The following is a 22,123-nucleotide window of genomic DNA, read 5'->3' as shown; positions in this document are numbered from 1 at the left end:
ACAACTAATAGTTGTCCTATGGACAGATTCCCCCACCTGAGCTGTAGATCTCTGCAGCTCGTCCAGAGTCACCATGGGCCTCTTGGCTGCATTTCTGATCAGCACTCTTCATGTTCGGCCTGTGAGTTTGGGTGGACGGCCTTGTCTTGGTACTGTAGGTTTACAGTTGTGCCATACTCCTTCCATTTCTGAATGATCGCTTGAACAGTTCAAGGCTTGGGAAATCTTTTTGCAGCCTAAGCCTGCTTTAAATTTCTCAATAACTTTATCCCTGACCTGTCTGGTGTGTTCTTTGGACTTTGTGGTCTTGTTGCTCCCAATATTCTCTTAGACAACCTGTGAGGCCGTCACAGAGCAGCTGTATTTGTACTGACATTAGATTACACACATGTGCACTCTATTTAGTCATTAGCACTCATCAGGCAATGTCTATGGGCAACTGACTGCACTCGGACCAAAGGGGGCTGAATAATTACGCACACCCCACTTTGCAGTTATTTATTTGTGAAAAATGTTTGGAATCATGTATGATATTCGTTCCACTTCTCAGGTGTACACCACTTTGTGTTGGTCTTTCACGTGAAACTCAAATAAAATTGAGTCATTGTGGCTGTAATGTGACAAAATGTGGGAAAGTTCAAGGGGGACGAATACTTTTGCAAGCCACTGTAATTTTATCAAATAAAAATAAGACTTGAAAGTAGTTTTAACTTTAAGGATCCAATTTTTGAAACTGAAGGTAAATTCTTCAGCCATCATAAAATAAATAAATAAAACAAACAAAAAACAAACAAAAAGAATTGTACTAGTGACAAAATAATAATAAAAACAATAAAGTGTCTCAGTAATGTGTCTGGGTCCCATCTGGTGAACATTGTCATGATTCCCCAAGTCTTCTAAATTGTAATGGAGGATTCCAGCCCCACTCATTTAGAAGATTATCCTTTATTTGGTGCTTTGATGGCAGTGGAGAGCACTTTCCATTACATCAGTCCAAAATTAATATAATTTTTAACTCCTATGTCCAGGCATTGTCATCTTGGAAGGATTTAATTGGAGCTAAACCGTGACAGTAAAATATTAAAAACCAGATCTCATCTCTGAGTGGATTAGGTGTTACAAATTCCTTGAAATTGCTACCTTTAAGTAGGTACTGAAGCAGTTTGAATGAATAGCTATTTTATTAATGCTGAGTTGTAATGCCAAAATGAGAATATTTAGTCTGTAGCGTGACACTGAAATTCTGCATCAATAACAGATGATGGGGTTTACTCTTTAAAACTGGATCAAATTGTGGTTTAAGAGTAAGGCTGTATTGGCAATGAGGTGATTTCAGTTACTGTAGAAATGGGCCTCTGTTGAATGATTGTTGTGTACTTACTGAAAGTTTTTCTGATTGTGTATGCAATAGATCAGAATGATAACATGTCATTTGGTTTATTTCATATAGCTTTAGATCATCATCAATTAAAACGTGTCCCTTGCTTCAGTCTATATCAATTAATGTGGCTATTATTAACCCCCCGACTACTAAAGTCTGCATGTTTAACAGTGACACATTTATTTCATATTATAATGCTGTCCACAGTCTAACTCTAATGTGGCAGTGATAAAATGTTGGTTCTCCTCATACTTACCTTACATTTCTTAACTGGATTATAAGCTGATTAATAAATGTATTTATTTATTAATGGTTCAGTGGTAAATAACTTTATTTGTAAGTATGTGCAAGTGTGGAAAAAATAAGCTAAACAGAGATTTTCTCAGTCTGGCAATGTGTGCAATATATAAGCTTCATTTTAGGAGAGTCATTACTTTTTAATTCCTCATATAGGAATTATTGGTTTATTTTGCAACAAAACAATAAATTAAGTATAAAATACTAATGAGCAGAATGAAGTATAAGTTGAAGAAAAGCTAAAATGTAATGTGCCTACATGAAGACACAGGGTCTGAAGAGGTAAAATGAAAAAAACAAACAAAAAAAAACTATGTAACAATGACAGAAAAAAAAACTTGACTGAAGTTACTAGTAGGGCTAAGCAAATAGTGACAATTTAATTTCAATTACAGTTTCCTAGTCCAACAATTTTTCGAAACAATAATCAAAACCTTGGATATGAACGAAATGGCTATTACGTTGCCAGAAAATAACAAGTAAAAATGTAAAGTTTTTAAGTAAGCTACCTGATTTAAACCTATTATTATTATTGTTATTTTAATTGAAATCGAATCATCTTGTGAGTCACAAAAAGCTAATGGAGTTACACTTTCAAGAGTTGCTTACCTAATGTTAGGTGCTTAGTTAAAATTAATCAAAAATATTCAATTTAATAAACTTAAATAAGAGGAACATGTCACAGAATTTCAGTGTTCAATTTAGTAGAATCAATTTGAACATTCAATCAATCCTTCAAAAGTGCCATATTATACAAGTAAAAAGTAATAATGCGGAGGAGGGGAGTTCTACGAATTAGGAAGAGAAAAAAGTATCAGTGGTCTCCTTCTCTCCATTTTTCAGTTTGGAACATTACTCCCAATTCTTCATGCAACATTTTAAAAACCATTTACTAAGTGCTTTTCCACTTGATAACAGGTTCATAATCAGAGACTATGTGGTAACGGCTTTGTATTATTCCGAGGCGTACTATTGATTCAGATTCCACAGCTGAAGCGCTGAAATTGCGGTGTTTCCCACGGCCCCTGAAGGCAGCGGCAGATGCGGGTCTTATTTGTTCTCTCCACCAGGAGGGCGTTCCGCTGAAGAACATACACTGTGGTGAATTATGCCGGCGTACGTGCGCACTGATTCATATTTAGATGCTGCCACAGCTTAGCTGTTATCCCAGGGTCTGTGTTTTTGAACCCCGGGCCTTCCTTGATGTTAGCCTTCCTGGTGGTAACACTGCCGGGGGAAAGGCGACAGAGGAGGCCAGGCCCGAAGACATGGAGGCTAGCCGTCCTTGCAGAGGGAGTGAGCTGTAGGACGGTAGGCGCTCTCTCTCTCTCTCTCTTGCATTTCTTCCTCCGCTAAGAAACAATGAAAGGCAGACAGGACAGGTTATAGTACCTCTGCTTAGAGGGAGGGGAGCTTGAAACCTTTCTACCACCAGTTCTCCTTCAGTTTCAGCTTTCGGATGTTTTTTTCTGCCCGTCGTCGTGAAAAAGCCAATTTTTGAGTTTTTTCCTTATCCACACAGACAATGATGGTGGTGGCTGCAAGTCTTTTTGGCTCAGTCCGGGAATGGCTGGTCTCAGAGGTTTACTGGACCGAGAAAAACATCACACACTTGACGTTTTAACAGTTTTCTGGCTTTATTTCATATCACAGTTTCTGGCATCCAGTGTCCTCAAACGTGACACATAAATATTTAAGCACTATACAAATAACATTCAGGATGAACACATGCACTGTAAACACAACGGGTGCTGAAGCCAGATTCATCAGGTTCTTTAAAAAAAGTCTCCTTTGCATAATTATGATTAATGTAATAACTTCAGTGTGCATTTAAAATAATAATTCAATACTAAGTGTGAATTTTAGTGTTAAAAATATAAAGAGTGCATGATTGAAAGGGGCTAGGAGAGTAAATATTTGGCTAAACGAACCCTAAAGGGAGTAAATAGGCTGATATGCATGGCTGCTTATGCAAGACTTATTAAGTTCATGTCAGCAAATATTTGTTTTGTTTACTAGACAAATTTTTAAGAAAAAGGAGACTTAGTTTTGAATGAATGTCTTAAACATAACGTATGATCTCTTTGATTCAGTTAATTATAATAACTGTAATCAGCTTTTTTAGTTTAATTCAATTTTATTTATATTGGGCCAAATCACAACAACACTCGTCTCAAGTCAACCTGCATTTTAAACAAATGCAGGTATTTGTTTAAAAGATTATTATAAACTAGGCGCACAAATGTTTTAGTTAATCTAAAAAAAAGATTAAAATTAGAATTTGGGAGGAAAAAAGAACATAAAGCTAAAGTAAAGTAAAAAATGTGCAGGACATGCTGGATCTGAGTGAGCTACATGCAGAAGGTACTTTTGTTGTGATATTTGATCTTCACTTCCTAAAAACCGAATTGCAAAAACATTAAATGGAGCACTGAAAGTAACAAATTAAATTAAAACGAAACATTTTTAACACTAATCTAAGCAAACCCTCTTTGGAAACTAAAGAAAACTTACTTAAACGAGAAAATTAAATAAAAATAAGGCAGCACAGTGGTTCAGTGGTTAGTTCTGTTGCCTCACAACAGAAAGGTTTGAATCCACTGTCGGGTATTTCTGTGTGGAGTTTGCCTCTCTGGGTGCTCTGCCTTTCTATCACACTTATAATGCATGTTAGGTTAACTGGTGATTCTGAACTGGCCTCAGGTGTGAGTGATTGTCTGTTTTTTGTGTTAGCCATGAAACACTGGCAACCTATCCAGGGTGTATCCCGCCTCTTGCAGCTGAATAAGTGATAAGCTCCTGCCTCCGCTACCTTGAATTGGTTAAATAGCAGAAGCTGGATGGAAAGAAAAATTAAATGATTTTAACCCCGTGCCCGTTTGTTTTCATTTTTGTTAAATTCTAGATTACGCTGCTGAGGATAGTTAAGGAAATACTCGATCATAACAATATAATAGAGTCACTGAAGCTTCAGGATATCAGTGTGTCCAGTTAGACCAGTGTGAATCCTTTTACACTCTAACAAAAGCAGAACTAGAGAAAAATCAGTCAGCAGGGATAAAAAGAGAGCATTGGTCTTGCCTTTTTGGGGAATTGTCTCGTTGCCTCTCCGCTGCACCTGCTGACACTTTCATTTGCACCAAACCAGGTGAAATGATTTATGCTTCTTAACTGGACACATTAATATCCCTGAAGTTAAAATGTGTTTGTATTAAACTGTGATGATCCAGCGTTCCCTTAATTCTTTGAGCAGTGTCATTTATCACAGCTTGGTAATAAACCCAGGATGACCTCGTGCCAGCATAGTAATGTTTTTATATGTTATTGATCCACAATATGTCTGCAATAGCTCTTAGATGTTATTGGTATTGGAGGATTTGTTAATATAATTCCAGATGTTTGTAAATAATTCATCCGCAGCGGATGAAGATGGATGGATGTTTGTAAATACAGAACTACAAATTCAAGCACATCATCAAATTTGTTTATATTTGAGCAACTCTGGCCAAATTTAAAACATCTGAGTTTCTGAGAATTTCTAAAAGGGGGGTTGGAGGGCCTAGGGCGAGGGGCAGGGTACACCCTGGACAGGTCACCAGTCTTTCATAGGGCTAACACATAGCCACAGACAACCATTTGAACTCACATTCACACCTATGAGCAATTTAGAGTTTCCACTTAATGCATTCCCACTAACTGCATATCTTTTAAATATATATTCTTAAATTAGTTGTTGAATTACACATTTTATTTGGTGCTTTCTGCAAATGGTCTAATAACCCTAGCAAAATAATTTAATTAGCTGCCTGTCTGATGAGTTTGTGGTCTCACAGATGGACTCGGATTCCACAGTCTGCATGTTGCGACGGCACACGGGGCAGTTTTTCATCTCCTTAGATAGATCATCCAACTCACAGCAGATCTCCAAAACAGAGCAAAAACTACTGTTGTCAGCTGTGGTAGCCAGTAGAGAGTCTACAGCTAAATGATACTGAAGACATCACAACAGAAAGCTGCCCATAACTGTAGGGGATCACAAAATGGAAAGGGTGGGGTGTAGCTGGTTAATGGTGAAATGGTTAAATGAGCCAACAGATGTACTTGGTTGACCAACCCAACCTACTTTATATGTAACAAGCTGAGGTCATTTAATAAGTAGGGCTCTGTAAATATTTGATCATGTAATTAATAAGGTCAGTGATCCATTACAGTTCTCCAATCAGTTTAAGGCTGTGTAATTACTTTTGATGTAATTAGAAAGCCAGCATGTAATCCCATCCTGAAACAAATACAATATATCCAAATTAAGGTATTTCAATAACGTGTGCTATTTTGGTAGAGGTATCTGTTTTCTGTTTTATTAGATGTTCTGTTTTTTTCTATGCTGTCAGTGGTGATTTCTGAGCAGGGTTGGCCCTCCTAGTATGGACCCCGGCCACATCGGAGGGGATATGTCACCTTTGTATATGCCAAGAAAGAGGAAGCCTGTTCACTCACTTTCAAAAAGTGGAGTGCAATGTCCAGGTAAAAAAAAAAACACATCACACAGCAGCGTGCATCCATCACTGTGGCCATTTACACTGGTAAAACTTGGTAATTTCATCTTTTTAATTGTGTCTTTTTTAATACAATTTCACTTTTAAAGCTGCTGTCCAGCGAATGCCAGAAAGAGCCTGTGAAGTAAATACAGTTGGGTACTCAGAGGTAAGAATACACATCTATAATGTAAAAACCTACGTTTTTTATTGTTTCTGAGATAGTGTATGTAAGGAGCAGGCAGTCCTGCTAGCATGAACGCTGTGACTGTGTTTCCATTTTCAAGTGTGGTAATAAAAAATCAGTTAGCTTCATGCGCACAGCTGGATCTCTGCTTCACAGTTTTTTCATCGACTGTTTTAGGGGGATGAGTCCCAAACTGAAGACGGAGTAAAGATGAAGAGAACTTACAGTAGGAAAAGGTAAGAGGCTGGTTAACCTGGTGATTATACATTGTACTCTTATATAAGTCATTCACAGTAAACAGATATCATATCTAAACAAGTACACAGGTTTCAGTAAAATACATCATTGTTGATAAGTGCAATGCCTTTTAAAAATCTGCATACAGAATTCTTTTGTTTAGATTTCCTAATGAGATGAGGAAATTCAGCGTTTGCACTTGCTGCTTATCCACATGCAGATATTAACCAAATGGCTGGTATAGGTTCAGGTAGAATGAGCTATGGATCATTCAGTTTTGAATATGGTGTTAATTTAAGGCTTCAAAAGCAAAGCACAGGGCAAGGAAGTTCAAGAACAAAAAAGGAAGTCTTTGCTTTGCAAAAAAAATTTGTTACACAGAATAAACAGAGTGAAAAACATCTTACAGCAAGAAGTGAAAGGACAGAGTCTGGTACATAGAGAGTGGCAGACACAGTGAAGGAAGGACGCAAGATAAAGGTGGCAGATTAAAGAGCAAGTAATCACTCTGGCAGGAGGAAATACACAAGCTCAGGAAGCGAAGGGTGTGAGAGGATATGTGAGTATAAAATGGGAAATGATAAAAGAGAGAAAAAAGAAAGACAAAAAATGACCTGGGTCTTTAATTTTTCTTTGCACTGAAAAACTAAACAAATGGGAACACCCATCATTAATGAGTGATTAATGAAAATGAAATAAGATTAGATCTAAAAGAATCATAAAACCCGGCTCCACTGTTGTGCTCCTTCTTGGTTTTGGCTGTTTAAACTTTGTTTAATTAATTAATTTAATTCAATTTGCTACAGAATTTATGTGCAAAGTGCTTTTTTAAGTGCTGCTCAAAAGCATATATGTTTGTATTATATTAATAAACAAATAGTTCATTTATTTACCTGCATTCTGTTCATATTGTGCAGTATAGCAACTGTATATAAAAGATGAACCTAAATATTGACGCAAAAGGTGAAGTTGCTTGCACCTGTATTCTTTATAATGGCCTGAAGGGGGATCAGATTGGATGTAGCCACTAGGGCTGTGCGATATGACAAAATCGTGACATTAACACGTATATTGTTTCATGTTGTACTCTTCATTTATTTTGTGTTGTTGCAAAAACATAGGGCTGGGTGATATATCGAGTTTTTTAAAAATATCGATATATTTTCATACGAGATATAAGATGTGACAATATTGTTTATATCGATATAGTCTATGTTACGTTATAATTATACTTGTGCAGCCGCAAGTTCGCCTCTCTTTCGTCCACTTTTGTCTCTACGCAACATTACTCGGCCTCGCCTCTCTTTCACTGAACACAACTCCCCCTCCTCCCCCATAGCTTCACCTGCAGGCAATGACAAGATGAACACGGCAAATCTCCGTTAACGATTTACCGCAGATCGCCCCGTGCGTGGGGCTGGATGGCGTCAATGTGTTAGCGAGCTAACCGCGCTAACGAGCTAACTGCGCTAACGAGCTAACAGCGCTACCGACATAAATCCTTTCATTTTCTCAAAAATCGACAGTGCGCCTTATGTATGAATTCTGGTTGTGCTTATTGACCGCGAACCGATTTTATGTGCTACACGGCGCTCAGCAATCTGTCAAAAAATGTTTTAGTACAACTTTGGTAAGCTACGAAGCTGCAGCGCTTGATGGATTGTCGGAGCATTACGGCTACCGAGGAGCCTCGCGGAGTGATACGTACTCTGCTTCAACATAATATTACCGTACTGTGTGTGTATAAGGGCCATAAATGGCACCTGTTAAGAGACACGGTTACAAAGAGGATTTCAAACTCCAGGCTGTCAGTCACGCCGTAGAAGTTGGGAACAGAGCAGCTGTGAAATCTGTCTGTCTTTGTTATTATGCTCATTGTCTTTTAGTTTACATTTTGACTGCACAATTGTGAGCTTTTTGTTATGCACAAAAACAACATTGTTTTCTTTAATTTATGGAGCATTATTATTTAATAAATGCTGATAATTTATTTTTGAGTAATTTCTTCATGTACATCTACGCTGTATGTTAATAAAAGTGCCTGTGTGACATCTGGGACACAGCTTTGACTAAGAACTCTCTTTTTGTTCTTACTTTATGGCTTTAAAAAGAAATATCGAGATATATATCGTATATCGCCATCCAGCTAAAAAATATCGAGATATGATTTTTTTGGGTCATATCGCCAATGACAATTCACTGTACTTACGATTTCCCTACAAAAACACACTGTTTACTGCAATTTTTCATTGCTTCAGATGACAGTTTGTAGTAGTCACTGAGGCACCACAGAAGGACCAGCCAAAACTAATCGAAGAACTTATTTCATCATAACAAGAAAATCATTGCAAATGAGCTGTGTCAGACACATGAATGATATCTAAGTTATTCTTATTTGTTTTCTTAAAAAAGGGGCTACCTCTGTGTCATGGACATGATTCGGTTATGAAAAGCCTGACACGGTGTAGAAAACTGTAATGTGCCGGTTATGAAGCAAACTGGTCGAAAGATTTTACAAATGAGAAGAAAAAAACAAGCTGTCAGGTGCTCAAAATAGACCTCACTCTCAAATGTTACAACAGGTTTTTCCACATGGCACGCTATATAATAAAGACTCACAATATCTATTAATATATAGTAAAGTTATGGTTTCATGTGTTGGTCAAAACACTTGACTCCAGGTACGCAACTCTCAGCCGAAAACAAGTGTATTTGCCTCATTTATCATGAGTCCAAAGTATTGCAGGAAATCCAGAACGTAGCATACAACACTGCAACAACAGATATGTGGACGAATTGAACCATGCATGTCTGTATGAGTTTAACGGTGCACTTTATGAGACTGGACACTCGATGTTTACAGACAGGGTAGTTTCTAATGACCATTAGTACTTTTGATGTAGTGGTTACAGAAAATCCACTATATTGTTATATATCTTTTATTTACACCCTCTGACCCACACTACAGTTAAATAATCTGTTCAGGACCAAATGAGGTTCCTGTCTCCATCAGCATTTAGAAACTTTTAATTTAAGTTTTTTTTTTCTTTTATTAGGTATGAGGACCTCCAGAGTGTTTCCCTGGGAACAGTAGATTACTCGACAACCAGCTGTTCTGTGATGTCATCAGATGGCCTGGCCAATGGGTCAGACCCAGGGTCCATCGGTCCGCCCACTGCAAGGCTCCCTCCAAGACTGGTCGCGAAGGATGTTTGGCCTCAAGGCCCAGAAGCTAGCGGGGAGCAGTCCCAGCCTCATGATCAGAGCTGGAACTCCAGCAGGGAGCGAGGACCTGACGCCTGGGCTCCAGGCAGAGACCGACCCCAGGACCAGGTGTGGAACTCTGGCAGAGACAGAGGGGGACACTCCAGTCAGGACCAGATATGGATTCCAGGCAGGGACAGAACTCAGTGTGGGCCGGATCAGTCCTGGATGACAGGCCGGGAGCGGGGTCCTGATCAGGGCTGGGCAGCTAGCAGAGATCAAGGACAGGATCAGGCCTGGAATGGAGGCAGAGATCCAGGAAGGGACCCGGACTCGTCAGGGCCGGAGCAAGGGTGGGGTACTGGCCGAGGCCCAGATCAAGCCTGGAACAACACAAACAGGGATAGAGGGAACGTGTGGAGACCTGGTAAAAATGACCATATGGACTGATTTTGTTTTGAACACTGTGAAATGTCGTAAAATAATATGAGCTTCTTTCATGATATCTGCAAGCTACAAGCGAAAACCAGAACCTATAACACATGTGCGAGTGACAGCTTATAAGAGAAGTGCAGGCGATATATGTGCAGAGTAGATGTCATCATTTAGGTTATGATTTTTGATTTTGTCTAATTTTTAAGACTTGAACATGAAAAAGGTCCAGAGGCCAGAGATGGAGCCAAGCCCCGCACCCAATAACTTCACACAGCCACCAGAGGGCAGAGAATCCTGTAAGTTTTCAAGGAGTCTGCATTTAATGCATAACTGAAAACTCTATATGTTACATTTCTATCTCACATATCTGTTTCATGCTGCTTTTTTTGTCTTAAACTGAATATTATTTCCTTATTAATAATACTTAGGACTGAAGTAACTTTATAAATCAGAACTATAGTTAGACATAAATCAGGAATTTGAAAAGTTGTTTCACAGTTTGTCCCTAACCATTATGGGAAAACAATATGAGGCCGTTTTCTCAAGTGCACCACCTTCCTTTCAGTCTTGGCAGCAGTACTATCAGCCACTAATTTGTTTTGGCAGAGCGTCTGGCACACCATAGCCAATGACTGTTTCACTGTTTGATCAGAGAATCATTACAGAGAAGCATTTTCCCCTCATTGTAACTTATCGTGAGGTTTCTCTAAGAGCCAGGCTTTCTGTAGCAGGAATGCTGTAATCATAATTCAACAACCAACAAGCATTCATGCATTGAAAAGAAAACATTGTATATACTTGTATATATCTGTGTATCTTTTATCTTTTATTTCTAAAGTAATTCAATATAAAATTCTACATGCTGCTAATGGAGAGATGACAAACTTTGGCAGCAGTCTCTGCATCTAATCAATAAGGAAATTTGACCTTATTAAATAATAATTATGATAAAATAGTATAAAAAGAAAAATAAGCTTGATTGCATCCAGTCATTCAGTGTGAATCTTGCAGGTTCAGATGCTGCCAGTGGTGGTCAGGCCTCAACAGCTCAGCCGAACGAAGACCAGAAGCCTTCAATCCTGCCGGCTAAGAAGGAACCTCCTACTTATCCTCCAGGTCAGAGCAGCAGCTGTTTACCACAGATTTATGTGATTTAATAGAAAGTAATCTTATTACACTATGTTTTATGTGCACTTCTTTGATTGAAACTGTCAATAGGCTTTATCTGACTGCATTTTTCTTGCTTCACACAAGTATGAGTTTTAAAGGGGATTCGGGGGGGGGTGGGGGGGGGGGTGGGGGGGGGGGGTGGTATTTTATCTTGATTTAAACTGATTGTAAGAAATTGAAAAAGATGTTGCTAAAACTTTTGTTAAATTTGAATGATTAAAAGTGGGTGCTGAAGATAATCTGTGATTTAATCAAAATATTATTATTATTATTAAAATAGGTAAGGAGTAAGCTGCTTCCTTTTGTGAAGCTCTGTGCGTCGTGTAAAGTTAAAAAAAAGGAAAAGTTGCCTATTTGTTGACATCAACTAGGAAGCCAAGAGGAACGTTGGCAGCTCCAGATTGTTGCCAAAGGAAGAGTCACCTGTCCAAAGTGTAAAAGTGTGAGCAGGAAGACTGTGGAGGGGCTGAAGAAACACATGGAGAACTGCCGACTGGTGAGCCCTTCATGCATAATAGTGACATTAGAGTTTTGGACCATCTAGCAGGAGCCTTCTGCTTTACTGTTTCTCCTGGAAGACTCTAATAATTAGTTATTACTAGTAATGACATTATTTGGAATAATTGGAGTAAATAAATTATGCTTTGTATGTTTTTTTTTATAATTTTTTCCAGGATGTCAATTTTCTATGAAACACATTCTGCACTGAAACCAGTTCACACACTCTTCATATTAAGCATCAAGTTTTAAAAAATGAATGGGTCTGTAGTGTGGTTTGTGCTTTACATTTGCACTGGGAAAACCTAGTCTGACTAATATTTCCATAACATAAAATCTGCTTGTGTTCTTTCCTGGTGTAAATGTTTACCAAATGAAAAAGTCACTGTGTCACTCTGTTATCTGTAGCAACCTTTTACCTGCCAACACTGTGGGAAACAGCTCAAGTCTTCAACAGGGATGAAGTATCACATCATGGCTGACCACAGCCACTTGGTAAGACTACTCAGAAATAAACATTTTCAGTCTTAGTTTAGTTTAGTTTAGTTTATTATGGTTTTACTGAGTTTGTTGCTACCTTTTCCTGCTTTTGTAGCCTTCAGCTGATGATGCCAAGGACCTGGATGATCGTGCTATAAAAGACAAGCTACGTAAAATCCTGAAGAGATTGGGCAAATTAAAATGTTCCAAAGAGGTAAAATTTGCACGTATTGTGCTGTTTTAAGAAAGGAGATTTGATGAAAGTAAGATAAAAGATTAAACTGGTGGTGTGAAAAAATGTGGGGGTTTTTTCTTTATAGGGTTGTAATGCTGCATTTACCAGCATCATGGGCTACGTGTATCACATGAAGAAGTGTGGAAAGGAGGAGTCTGAGCTGGAGAAAATGCTGCTGAACTGCTCTCACTGTGGGAAGACGTATAAATCCAAGGCTGGTCTAGAGTATCACCTGAAATCAGAGCATGCTCCTGTGAGTCATATATGTCATCGAAGCCACTAAATACTATAAAAATTGTAATTCGTTAATACTCTTCATTCAAATTTAAATTAATAGACAATTAGACAAGATGCCAGCCTTGTTTTATCACCTGTCCTTTTAATTCGAGTGTCTGTGAAACTCTTTGTGCCTCATCTCCATTAAGTTTATTCTCTTGGTTCATCCAGACGCCACAGAAGACTGAGGAAGATGAGGCACTGAAGGCTCAGAGGGAGGCTAATCCAGAGAGGACGCCCAGCGGCAGGGTGCAGAGAGCCTCGGCCCAGGTGGCCAACTTCCACCTGGCTGAGATTGCCAACAATGAACTGCCCAAAGACTGGCCCAAGAGGAAGTTTCAGTCCGACCTGGTACCAGATGACAAGAAGGTAAGAGAAGATTCACTAAAATTGAGTTTGTACTAAACATAAATGCATTTCTTCTTTCTCCTGACGCTCTTTTCAGTTGAAATATGCCCGACCCGGCCTCCCTGCCTTCAGCCAGGAGGTGCTGAGGAAGTGGAAGAATGAGGTGAAGCTGCAGAGGAAAGTCCAGTGCCCCAACCAGGTAGAAAACAACAAGTCTTATTTTTACCTGTTTAATTGAAATCAGCAGACTTATTTATTTTCTTATCTGAGTAATTGGATCAAGATGTCAAGAACAAGTATAATTAGCATAACTTTGCCGGTTCGATCCCCAGCTCTGTCTGGCCTGGTCATTGTGTCCTTGGGCAAGACACTTCACCCTACTGCCTACTGGTGTTTGTTGGCCGATGGAGCGATATGGCAGTCTCGCTTCTGTCAGTCTGCCCCAGGGCAGCTGTGGCTACAACTGTAGCTGCCTGCTCCAGTGTGTGAATATGAGTGTGAATGAATAGTGGAATTGTAAAGCGCTTTGGATGCCTAGAAAAGTGCTATATAAATGCAATCCATTATTATTATTATTTTTTCAATAACCTGAAATGTTTCTCTTTGTAAATGTATGTTTTTAAAGAGATATATGGAGATATTTTATATTTTATTTTATGTCATATATACACTGTTGCATTGGTGAACATTCATAGTAAACATGGCCGAAGTTTCAAATAGAGAGGTCAGTGTATGTACAAGTAATCCCTGTGGATGTGTATGATGTCAAGGGGAGCAGATGTCCATAACATGGTTAACACAGTATTCAAAGCCCATAATATAACAGAATGTGTGTCGTCCTCAGGGTTGCGGTTGCACCTACACGAGTGTGTCTGGACTCAAAGCTCATCTGGGACTCTGCACGAGGGTTTGTCTCTTTTTTTCTTTGTTTAGGAAATAACAAACCTACAAACTTTCTAGGATTAGCAATGCATTAAATGACACCAGGTATAGTTAAGTTGAAACTCATCAATGTATTAGCATGAAACCCTTCTAATGCTTCATCTGGACCGGCATTTACATGTGCTTTTAGTCAGCTCCTCAATCATTTGGGATGATTCCTGTAAATTAAAGAATGAAGTGTTAAATTTGTAAAAGCTGCTTTGAACAGAATTTTGAAAATGTGTGTATTTGTAAAATTATTCAGTCAGTTACTCAGACCATTAAGTGAAATATAAAAGTCAGTGCACTATGCGCAGTTAATACTTTATATGCATTAAATTCTTATAATCTTTTCAAGGCTGCTTTTTCCTGATCTGATTTCAGGGCGACTTTGAGGCCGGTAAATACAGATGTCTGATCTGCAATAAAGAGTTTAACTCTGAAAGTGGAGTGAAATACCACATCAACTCTGTCCATTCACAGGTAATGAAAAGTTCACAAGTTTCTGGCTTGAGCCTTTTTTTTGTAACTATATGTAGATGACATTGCCATGAATGCATATACTCTATATCAGGGGTTGGATATGAGCAGCTCCATAGTGTAGTTGTTTAAACTCATCAGGAAAGTTTTTACTAAAGTCATGAATAAAGTGATGTCTCAGACTTACAACAGCAGAATCAGATTTCTTTTTGCAAACAGACGAGCTGCCCCCTTCTGGCCTATAATGCAATAAATAATAAATAATGCAAGTTTAGTGTATGTTATATAATAGCACCCCTTCGTGCTGCATGTATCTCAACAGGATTGGTTTGTGACGAACAAAAAAGCCTCCAAGAAGTTTGAGAAGTTCCTTAAAAACCAGCCCAAAGAGGTCGTCCGTAATGTGGATAAGCAGACTGTTGATCAGTACCACCATCATCACCTGCAGCATCATCCTCATCATCATCAGCAGCAGCACCATCAACAACACTCACATCACCACCATCATCAGCAGCAGCAGCACCACCAGCTCCAGCACCAGCCTCTGCAGCACCCACTTCAGCCGCTGCATCACCTCCAACACCAAACTCAGTACCTCCATCCAGAGAGGCAGAACCTTCCTCCACAAGTGGACCCCCAGCCCCAACAGCCGATGCTCCAGTACACCAGTTTGGAGCCTCCTCCGGGGCCAGTGTGGGTCGATATGGACCACAGAGGAGCCGTGCTGGGGCCGGAGCAGGCCCCGATCGAAATGGAAATGGCTGACAAACCTGAGGAGGACAGTGGTGGGATGGTGAAGGATACAAGGAGAGGGAAGGAGGAAAAAGGAGTAGATGTAGGGGAGAGGGGGAAGGCTGATAGGAAGCAGAAGGATTGCTTCACTTTCGGCGGTAGCAGCAGAGGCGGAGGTTGTGGGCGCAGCAGTAGCAGTAGCAGCAGCAATACCGGCAGCTCATCGAGCGAATCGGAGGTCGAGCAGCAGGAGCGGCAGAGACAGATTGACCAGTGGAGCCTGAAACGACCGGGCATCATGGGCCTCTCGCTGAGGCTGGAAAGCGACAGAGAAACATTTAAAAAGACCTAAAAAAAACACACTTTCCTTCACATTTCAAATGTCTGCAGCTGATTTGAATGGAAGTAGAAAAACGGTGAAGCGAGAAAAACGTCTGCATAAGTTTTCCACAAGACAAACCTGTGAGACGGCAGCTGAGACAATTCTGTAACTGATGGAGATGTGTTGCATCCACCTTTCGGAAGTGACGGTGGATGCCTTGAAGACATGTTCTCAAGCTGTGAGCGTGGAAAGCTCAGACTGCTCGTTTCCAGAGGCTGTTTCTGTCTTGAAATGGTTGTCGTTGTATAACCTTGAGAAATGTAGTTTATCGTGTTTATCTGTAACAGATTGTTTTCACCAACTTTAATTGTCTTATTGTTTTAAAAGGTTTCATAAAACTCTTCTTGTCTTTCATGTTTTGATTTAAATGGTAAATGGCCTGTATTTGTATAGCGCTTTACTCAGTCCCTATGGACCCCAAAGCGCTTTACACTACATTCAGTCATCCACCCATTCACACACACATTCACACACTGGTGATGGCTACATTGTAGCCACAGCTGCCCTGGGGCGCACTGACAGAGGTTAACCTGAACAGAGACTGCCAGGTGGAGTGTTTACTTGTAATTGTCTAGTCACGCTCTCTGAAGACATTCTGTGCCTCTCGAGTATGATTAGTATAACTTCATACTACTCATCACTTTTAATTATGACTGATCACCATCCTTGGTGAAGTAATGTTGGAAATGACAGGATCACTGTTCACTGGCTTGGATTCTTCTGTCTGTCTGATGTTGTTTTCATTTCAGATTTTTTTAATATAATTTTGTATTTAGTTGCCATTCTTAAGTGAAACCTGCTGCCAGTTTACAGACTTTTTGGCATGTACATGTGACATATAAGTAGCATTGAAGCAAATCTAATGTAAAAGGAAAGAAATGAAAATAACATTGTATCAACCAACACTTTATTTCCTAAAGTGTACTGGAAACATCAGTACTGTTCTTATTAAGTGCAAAACAGCTTAAGCAAGTAATCGTGTCCATTGTATGACTGCAACTCATATCCATCAGTTACAGAATATAATGAGCAGTCTGAAACCACGTATCACCAACACATCTGGAAATTCCCTCCTAAACTGAATCTCTTGTTCCTGATAATGTTCTGATAATTTCTTGAGAACTTGAAGGCCATATTACACATTTATTTTCTTATTTTGCTTTTGATATTAGTGAATATATGGCACAAAATGTCCAGTTTTTCGCTATAATCACTTCTAAACCTCTGGTAAAGATTTCATGCGCATAAAATCAGTAACATTTTCCTTAATCCTGTGAACAAACTGACAAATTAACCAAGCACACAGCCTCCTTAGTGGAGGTAGCTACAGGATGTACCCCCGGTTAATTAAAGCTCTGTTCGTGTAGGATTATTTGATGTAACCTGTGAAGTCGGAAACCTTAGAAAATTTGTTATGTACCAAGAAACAGAAACAAACATAGTTTAATTTGTTTGCGTAGAAATTAACCCGTGAGTGACATGGCGTGATTTTTTGTTCTTTTATTTTTGTTGAAATGTAAGAATCCTTTATTTGCCAAAACCTGGTTCAACGTCAGCAGTTAAAAATAATCTTAACTCAAGTTATGCGTGTGTTGCTTTATTGGCTTTATTAGATAAGTGCAGTGAAGAGTGACAGGAAAGTGGAGGGAGAGAAAGAGGTCAGATTCAAACCTGGGCTGGCCGCTCCCAGCAACACAGTGTATGGTGACCTATACCAAAAAAAAAGAAAAACATCAGTAAATGTTAAAAACAACTATTTTGTCTCTTCTTTATTTCACATTTTTATGTCACATTTGATTATGTTGTGCAGACCTTCAGTCAGAGTGCATGCATCCTCCCAGCTCTCCTCCACTGACATAAATGCAGCTGACTGGGGTGTGATGAATGGAAGCTAACTGTCATGTAACATGAAGGATATTCACTCTTATTTAACCGACAGCATGTAGCCTAATGTTTATGTACTCTGTGTTTTGTATCTCCTACAGTGGGAAATTGTCATGTCAATCAGTTCTGTGATGTTTTCCTATAAATGTGCATATTTCTTTACAAATTTATTTTGAATGTATAAATGTGTTTAGTTCTTGTTTCTCTCATTTCTTCTGCACTCCCATAGAGCTGGATAAATGAACCATTTAACACAAATTGTCTCTTAATCAGTGAAATTATGTAAAATGAAAAACACCCATGACTGTATTTACTGTGTTTGATTTTCTTTAAAGTGCTTTAACTCTCTTTACCCTCCATCAGATGCCTTTAGGATGAATAGTTGGTGTTGTTTTAGTCTCAAATTAGAAAACGCATAATTTTTTATTTTTATTATTGTTATTCTCTGTTAATTTTAAGTGTTGGTGAACATTTGGTTCTGAGTTGTGTCAGGACCTCTGCATACTTACTTGCAAGTCTCTTTTTTTTTTCATTTTTAGACTGTTAAGACTGAAAAGTCTTTAAAACATTAATTTTACTTTAGTTTTATATCTGTCTTTGTCACTAACCACTGCAGATTTCTTTTGATGGTGTTTGTACGTATGAGGGAAATAATTATAAGACTTAGTTTCTAATCTTTGTGGGTTGTGATCTCATGAAGTGAAGCCAGCATCTACCTTCATGAGAGATTGCGTTTTCTTTGTGGTCACTTTATTAGGTACACCTGTCCAATCTTAATTCGATTCAGTTCAACTCTCCGAATGTAAAGCCTACTTTCTGTCTAAAATATTGAGGGTTTGCTTAATATATGAATTATTTTGTATTGTAATATGATGGACGAGAACATTTTTACCATGATGAGCTCTATAATAAACACAATAGCACATTTCTGATATTCTTCAACATAATCTACACATAAAAGTAGATTTTTTAGAGCCGAAATAATTTACAAGATAACTGATACTGATAGCTGCTGGAGCCAAAACAGTAAAACTCCTGTGACAAAATAGCTTGAATGAATTAAAATAGCTCAACAAAATAGCCCAATTAAAGAGAAAACAAATGAGCTCAATTAAGCTCAACGGGTAAAATTATTAATATTTCTCCTTCTTTTGGGTGTTCACTTTCGGGGGTTACCACAGCACATCATCCTCCACATTCTTAGCCTCTAGGTCAGGGGTAGGGAGAGAGCCGGTGTCCTGCAGGTTTTAGATCTCACCCTGGGTCACCACACCTGAATCTGAAAATGATTAGTTCATTACCAGGCCTCTGGAGAACTTCAAGACATGTTGAGGAGCTCATTTAGCCATTTAATCAGCAGTGTTGGATCAAGGACACATTTAAAACCTGCAGGACACCAGCTCTTGAGGCCTGGAGTTCCCTACCCCTGCTTTAGGGTCACACCAACAATCTCCCTGTCCATCCATAAAACTTCTCTGGGTTTTTCTTTTTCCACTTACCTTTCAGCTCCATCATCATCATCCTTTCTCCACGGTCCCTGCTCTACACGTCCAAACCCTCTCAGCATTACCTTTCTAACTTTGTCTCCAAACCTCTTAACCTTTGATGTACTCATTTCTAGTTCTGTCAATCCCCTAAATACAATAAAAGAACAACAATACAGTAGAAAGCTGTGAAGAATTCAGTTAAATAGATCACATTCAGTAACTCAAAATAAAATAAAAGTGACTTCCTAATTGTAGCAAAAAGTGTATACGTACAGCTCGTTTATGATGCTGAAAAGGGTCATTTGGGGTATTCCATTCAAAACTTTCCAGTAATGCCTTACAAAAGCTTATTACTCCTAAGACACTTCTGAGTCACCATGACCTACTGCACTGTAATGCTACTCTGCTACAGGTGCTGCAAACAGTGCTGATAAGGTGAGGTGTTGATGTTGTGGTTTCTTCAGAGACCTAAAAGTGTGGCTTACAAAATATTAAGCAAAGATTAGAAGGACTGTGTAAAAAATTAGACAATTTATGTTTTATTATTTCTCCCCCCCTTTTTTATGGCAGTCATATTTATAATAAACTTTGTTCTTACCCTGCATGCACGTTGGCATGTTTCACAGCACAAATGAAAGCAGACTTGCATCAGCCTTTTCTATTTGACTAAACGTTTGACATTTAATAACTGAAGCTCTGCATTTTATGGGATAACACCGAAATATGTTTTCACCATAACAAAACTATTAAGGTCAGTGTGGTTCAAACTTTGCTTTTTCCTGCTGTCTTCCTGTCCTTATATTGTAGACCAGCATCTGTTAATGCTGGAGCACAACTCTGACATCTAGTGTGAGTTTTTATTCTAATTTTTTCTGTTCCATTCAACTGGAAACAAGTAGTGAGGGGCGCTCAAGATTTCCATTTGATATTAGTAATGTAAACATGATTTGATCTCAACCTCCTGTTAGGTGATTGATTTCTAAGAGGCTTCAGTTCAATGGTCATACTAGAAGTAATGCTGGGAGCAGAAGTAGTTTATTGTTGTTGAAGTGTTTTTAATGAACTGACAAATGATAATGATGAAAACTGATATCTTGTGACTTTTAACCCTCTTAAAAAAAACAGTTCGATATCCTGTATTGTCCAGGCCAGATTTAAATAAAGGTTCAGTCCGTTAGTAGCCATGTAACATCTGTAAACAGACCAAGTGACTGATTTTTTTTAATTTTATGAGACATGATTTTTATTCAAGTGACAACATTTATTCAACAATTAACACCACGTTGTTTTTTATTAGAAGTTATGTGCTGCTGTTGCATAGTACTGGCAGTGTTATAACAACAGATAATAAAGATGTATTCATGCTCATTCTGTGTCTTAACAATACTGAGTGGAGGCTGGCATAAAGAGGTAAAGGATTAACCCCACTGCATTCCCCAGTAGAAATGCCTGTCTTAATTCATATCTTTTAAACCATGGCTCTTCTTTCTTGACTGCAGCAGTGGTATTCACATCTCAAATCATCTCAGATTATTGCTCCATCGTTGAAACTTTAACCCGACAAATTTGGGGTTGGCTCTTCCTTGACATCTTATTTGAACTGTGGCTGTGCATCAGGCAGGTTTGAGGAGTCCCAGTCCCAGGCTGCTGGACACTGGCGCCACCGGCAAGGATGTCCTGTTTCCCTAAGCTTTTTATATTGGCAACTCAACTGTTAAAACTATTAATCAAGAATTCTAACGGCATACAAGGAATATCAATTTTTAATAAAGACTTCAAAATAAGTCAATTTGCAGATGATACATCTATTTTTTTTTTGAAAGATAAATTAATGGTAGAGAAAACTAACTCTCTTAATATCAAAAAATGTGAACTATTCCCGATTCATGCAAGCTCTGACTCCTCAATAGCTTCGGTTAGAGTTGAATCTAAAGTGATATCTAAAAACCTAATTAGCAGAGAAGACACTAATATTTCTAACTGTATCATGGAGATGAAGAAATCACTTAATCACTTGTCATGCTTGGAGAAAACTCTCCTGAGTTTTTCTGATAGTTTTCTCCAAGCATGACATCCCGGTGCATTTCAGACCCAGTAACACGCTCAGACAGAAACTGGTTCACCCGAAAGACAAAACGCCAAAACACAGACTTAACAATGTGGTGTATGCTGTACAGTGCAGCGAGGAATGCCCAGACCTCTACACTGGAGAGACCAAACAGCCACTTCACAAGCGCATGGCACAACACAGAAGAGCCACCTCCACAGGACAAGACTCAGCAGTCCATCTGCATCTTAAGGATAAAGGACACTGTTTCGAGGATGCCAATGTTCACATTTTGGACAGAGAGGACAGATGGTTTGAAAGAGGAGTGAAAGAAGCCATCTATGTCCACTGTGAGCGACCATCTTTGAACAGAGGCGGTGGTTTACGACACCAACTCTCTGCTATCTATAATCCAGTTTTGAGATCCCTTCCCAGACGCCTTAACGCCCACTCACATCCTGGGCCATCTGACCTCAGGAATTCGCATGATAAGGTGGGGCCAGGTTTCACAATGAACACACCCGAAACTGTGGCTGATTGGGACCCACGCCCAGTTTCACACCTTGGCTCAGGCGATTAGAGGATCATCAGGGGTCCTTTTGTCCCTCTGTGGGGGGATACTCCCACTAGGTTTATATCTGGGACTCTCCACCATTTGACCTTAGAACTGAAGAAGCTTCTCGGATGAGAGGTGAAACGTCTTCAAGTAACTTAAAGAAGTCCAGATGCTTTTCTTTGCAAGCTCCTTTGAATTAACCAGGATATTGCCCGTCTCCTGCTATTCTAAATTTTGACTTATGCTGAAGCTAATATATTGTTAAGTAATGCAGCTGCTTCACTTAGGCTACTAGCAGGTTGCTGAGTAGACATCTGTGTAGTGGTTTGTTTGAAACCACTTTTCCCTTCA

General features: G+C 39.0%; 1 protein-coding gene across 1 annotated transcript; it reads left to right on the top strand.

Moving 5' to 3' along the window:
* The first annotated feature begins 2,717 nt into the window (after positions 1 to 2,717).
* znf512 (zinc finger protein 512) lies at positions 2,718 to 20,537 on the top strand. The gene is made up of 16 exons (XM_086264993.1): positions 2,718 to 2,989; positions 6,070 to 6,202; positions 6,324 to 6,382; positions 6,578 to 6,636; positions 9,694 to 10,268; positions 10,483 to 10,572; positions 11,288 to 11,392; positions 11,818 to 11,942; positions 12,353 to 12,439; positions 12,540 to 12,638; positions 12,745 to 12,912; positions 13,107 to 13,304; positions 13,381 to 13,482; positions 14,128 to 14,190; positions 14,589 to 14,687; positions 15,007 to 20,537. Exons 2-16 carry the CDS (start codon positions 6,103 to 6,105, stop codon positions 15,766 to 15,768), a joined length of 2,691 nt encoding a protein of 896 aa, XP_086121119.1. The 5' UTR covers positions 2,718 to 2,989; positions 6,070 to 6,102; the 3' UTR covers positions 15,769 to 20,537.
* The last annotated feature ends 1,586 nt before the right edge of the window (positions 20,538 to 22,123 follow it).

Source organism: Aulonocara sp. 'chitande type north' Nkhata Bay, linkage group LG15 (genome assembly GCF_057382095.1).
Source record: "Aulonocara sp. 'chitande type north' Nkhata Bay isolate Kocher_YH1m ecotype deep benthic linkage group LG15, A_spYH_male_GT1.1, whole genome shotgun sequence".
NCBI classification, from domain to species: Eukaryota; Metazoa; Chordata; class Actinopteri; order Cichliformes; family Cichlidae; genus Aulonocara; species Aulonocara sp. 'chitande type north' Nkhata Bay.
Note: the sequence above shows the minus strand (reverse complement) of the source record. Positions and strands in the feature narration are given on the sequence as shown.

Bases quoted from the DNA above. Each gene is read 5' to 3' on its own strand.
- znf512 (XM_086264993.1), top strand. From the start codon at position 6,103: ATGGACCCCGGCCACATCGGAGGGGATATGTCACCTTTGTATATGCCA. The intron at 11,393-11,817 runs GTCAGAGCAGCA...GACATCAACTAG, and splicing joins ACCTCCTACTTATCCTCCAG to GAAGCCAAGAGGAACGTTGG. The intron at 13,483-14,127 runs GTAGAAAACAAC...TGTCGTCCTCAG, and splicing joins AAGTCCAGTGCCCCAACCAG to GGTTGCGGTTGCACCTACAC.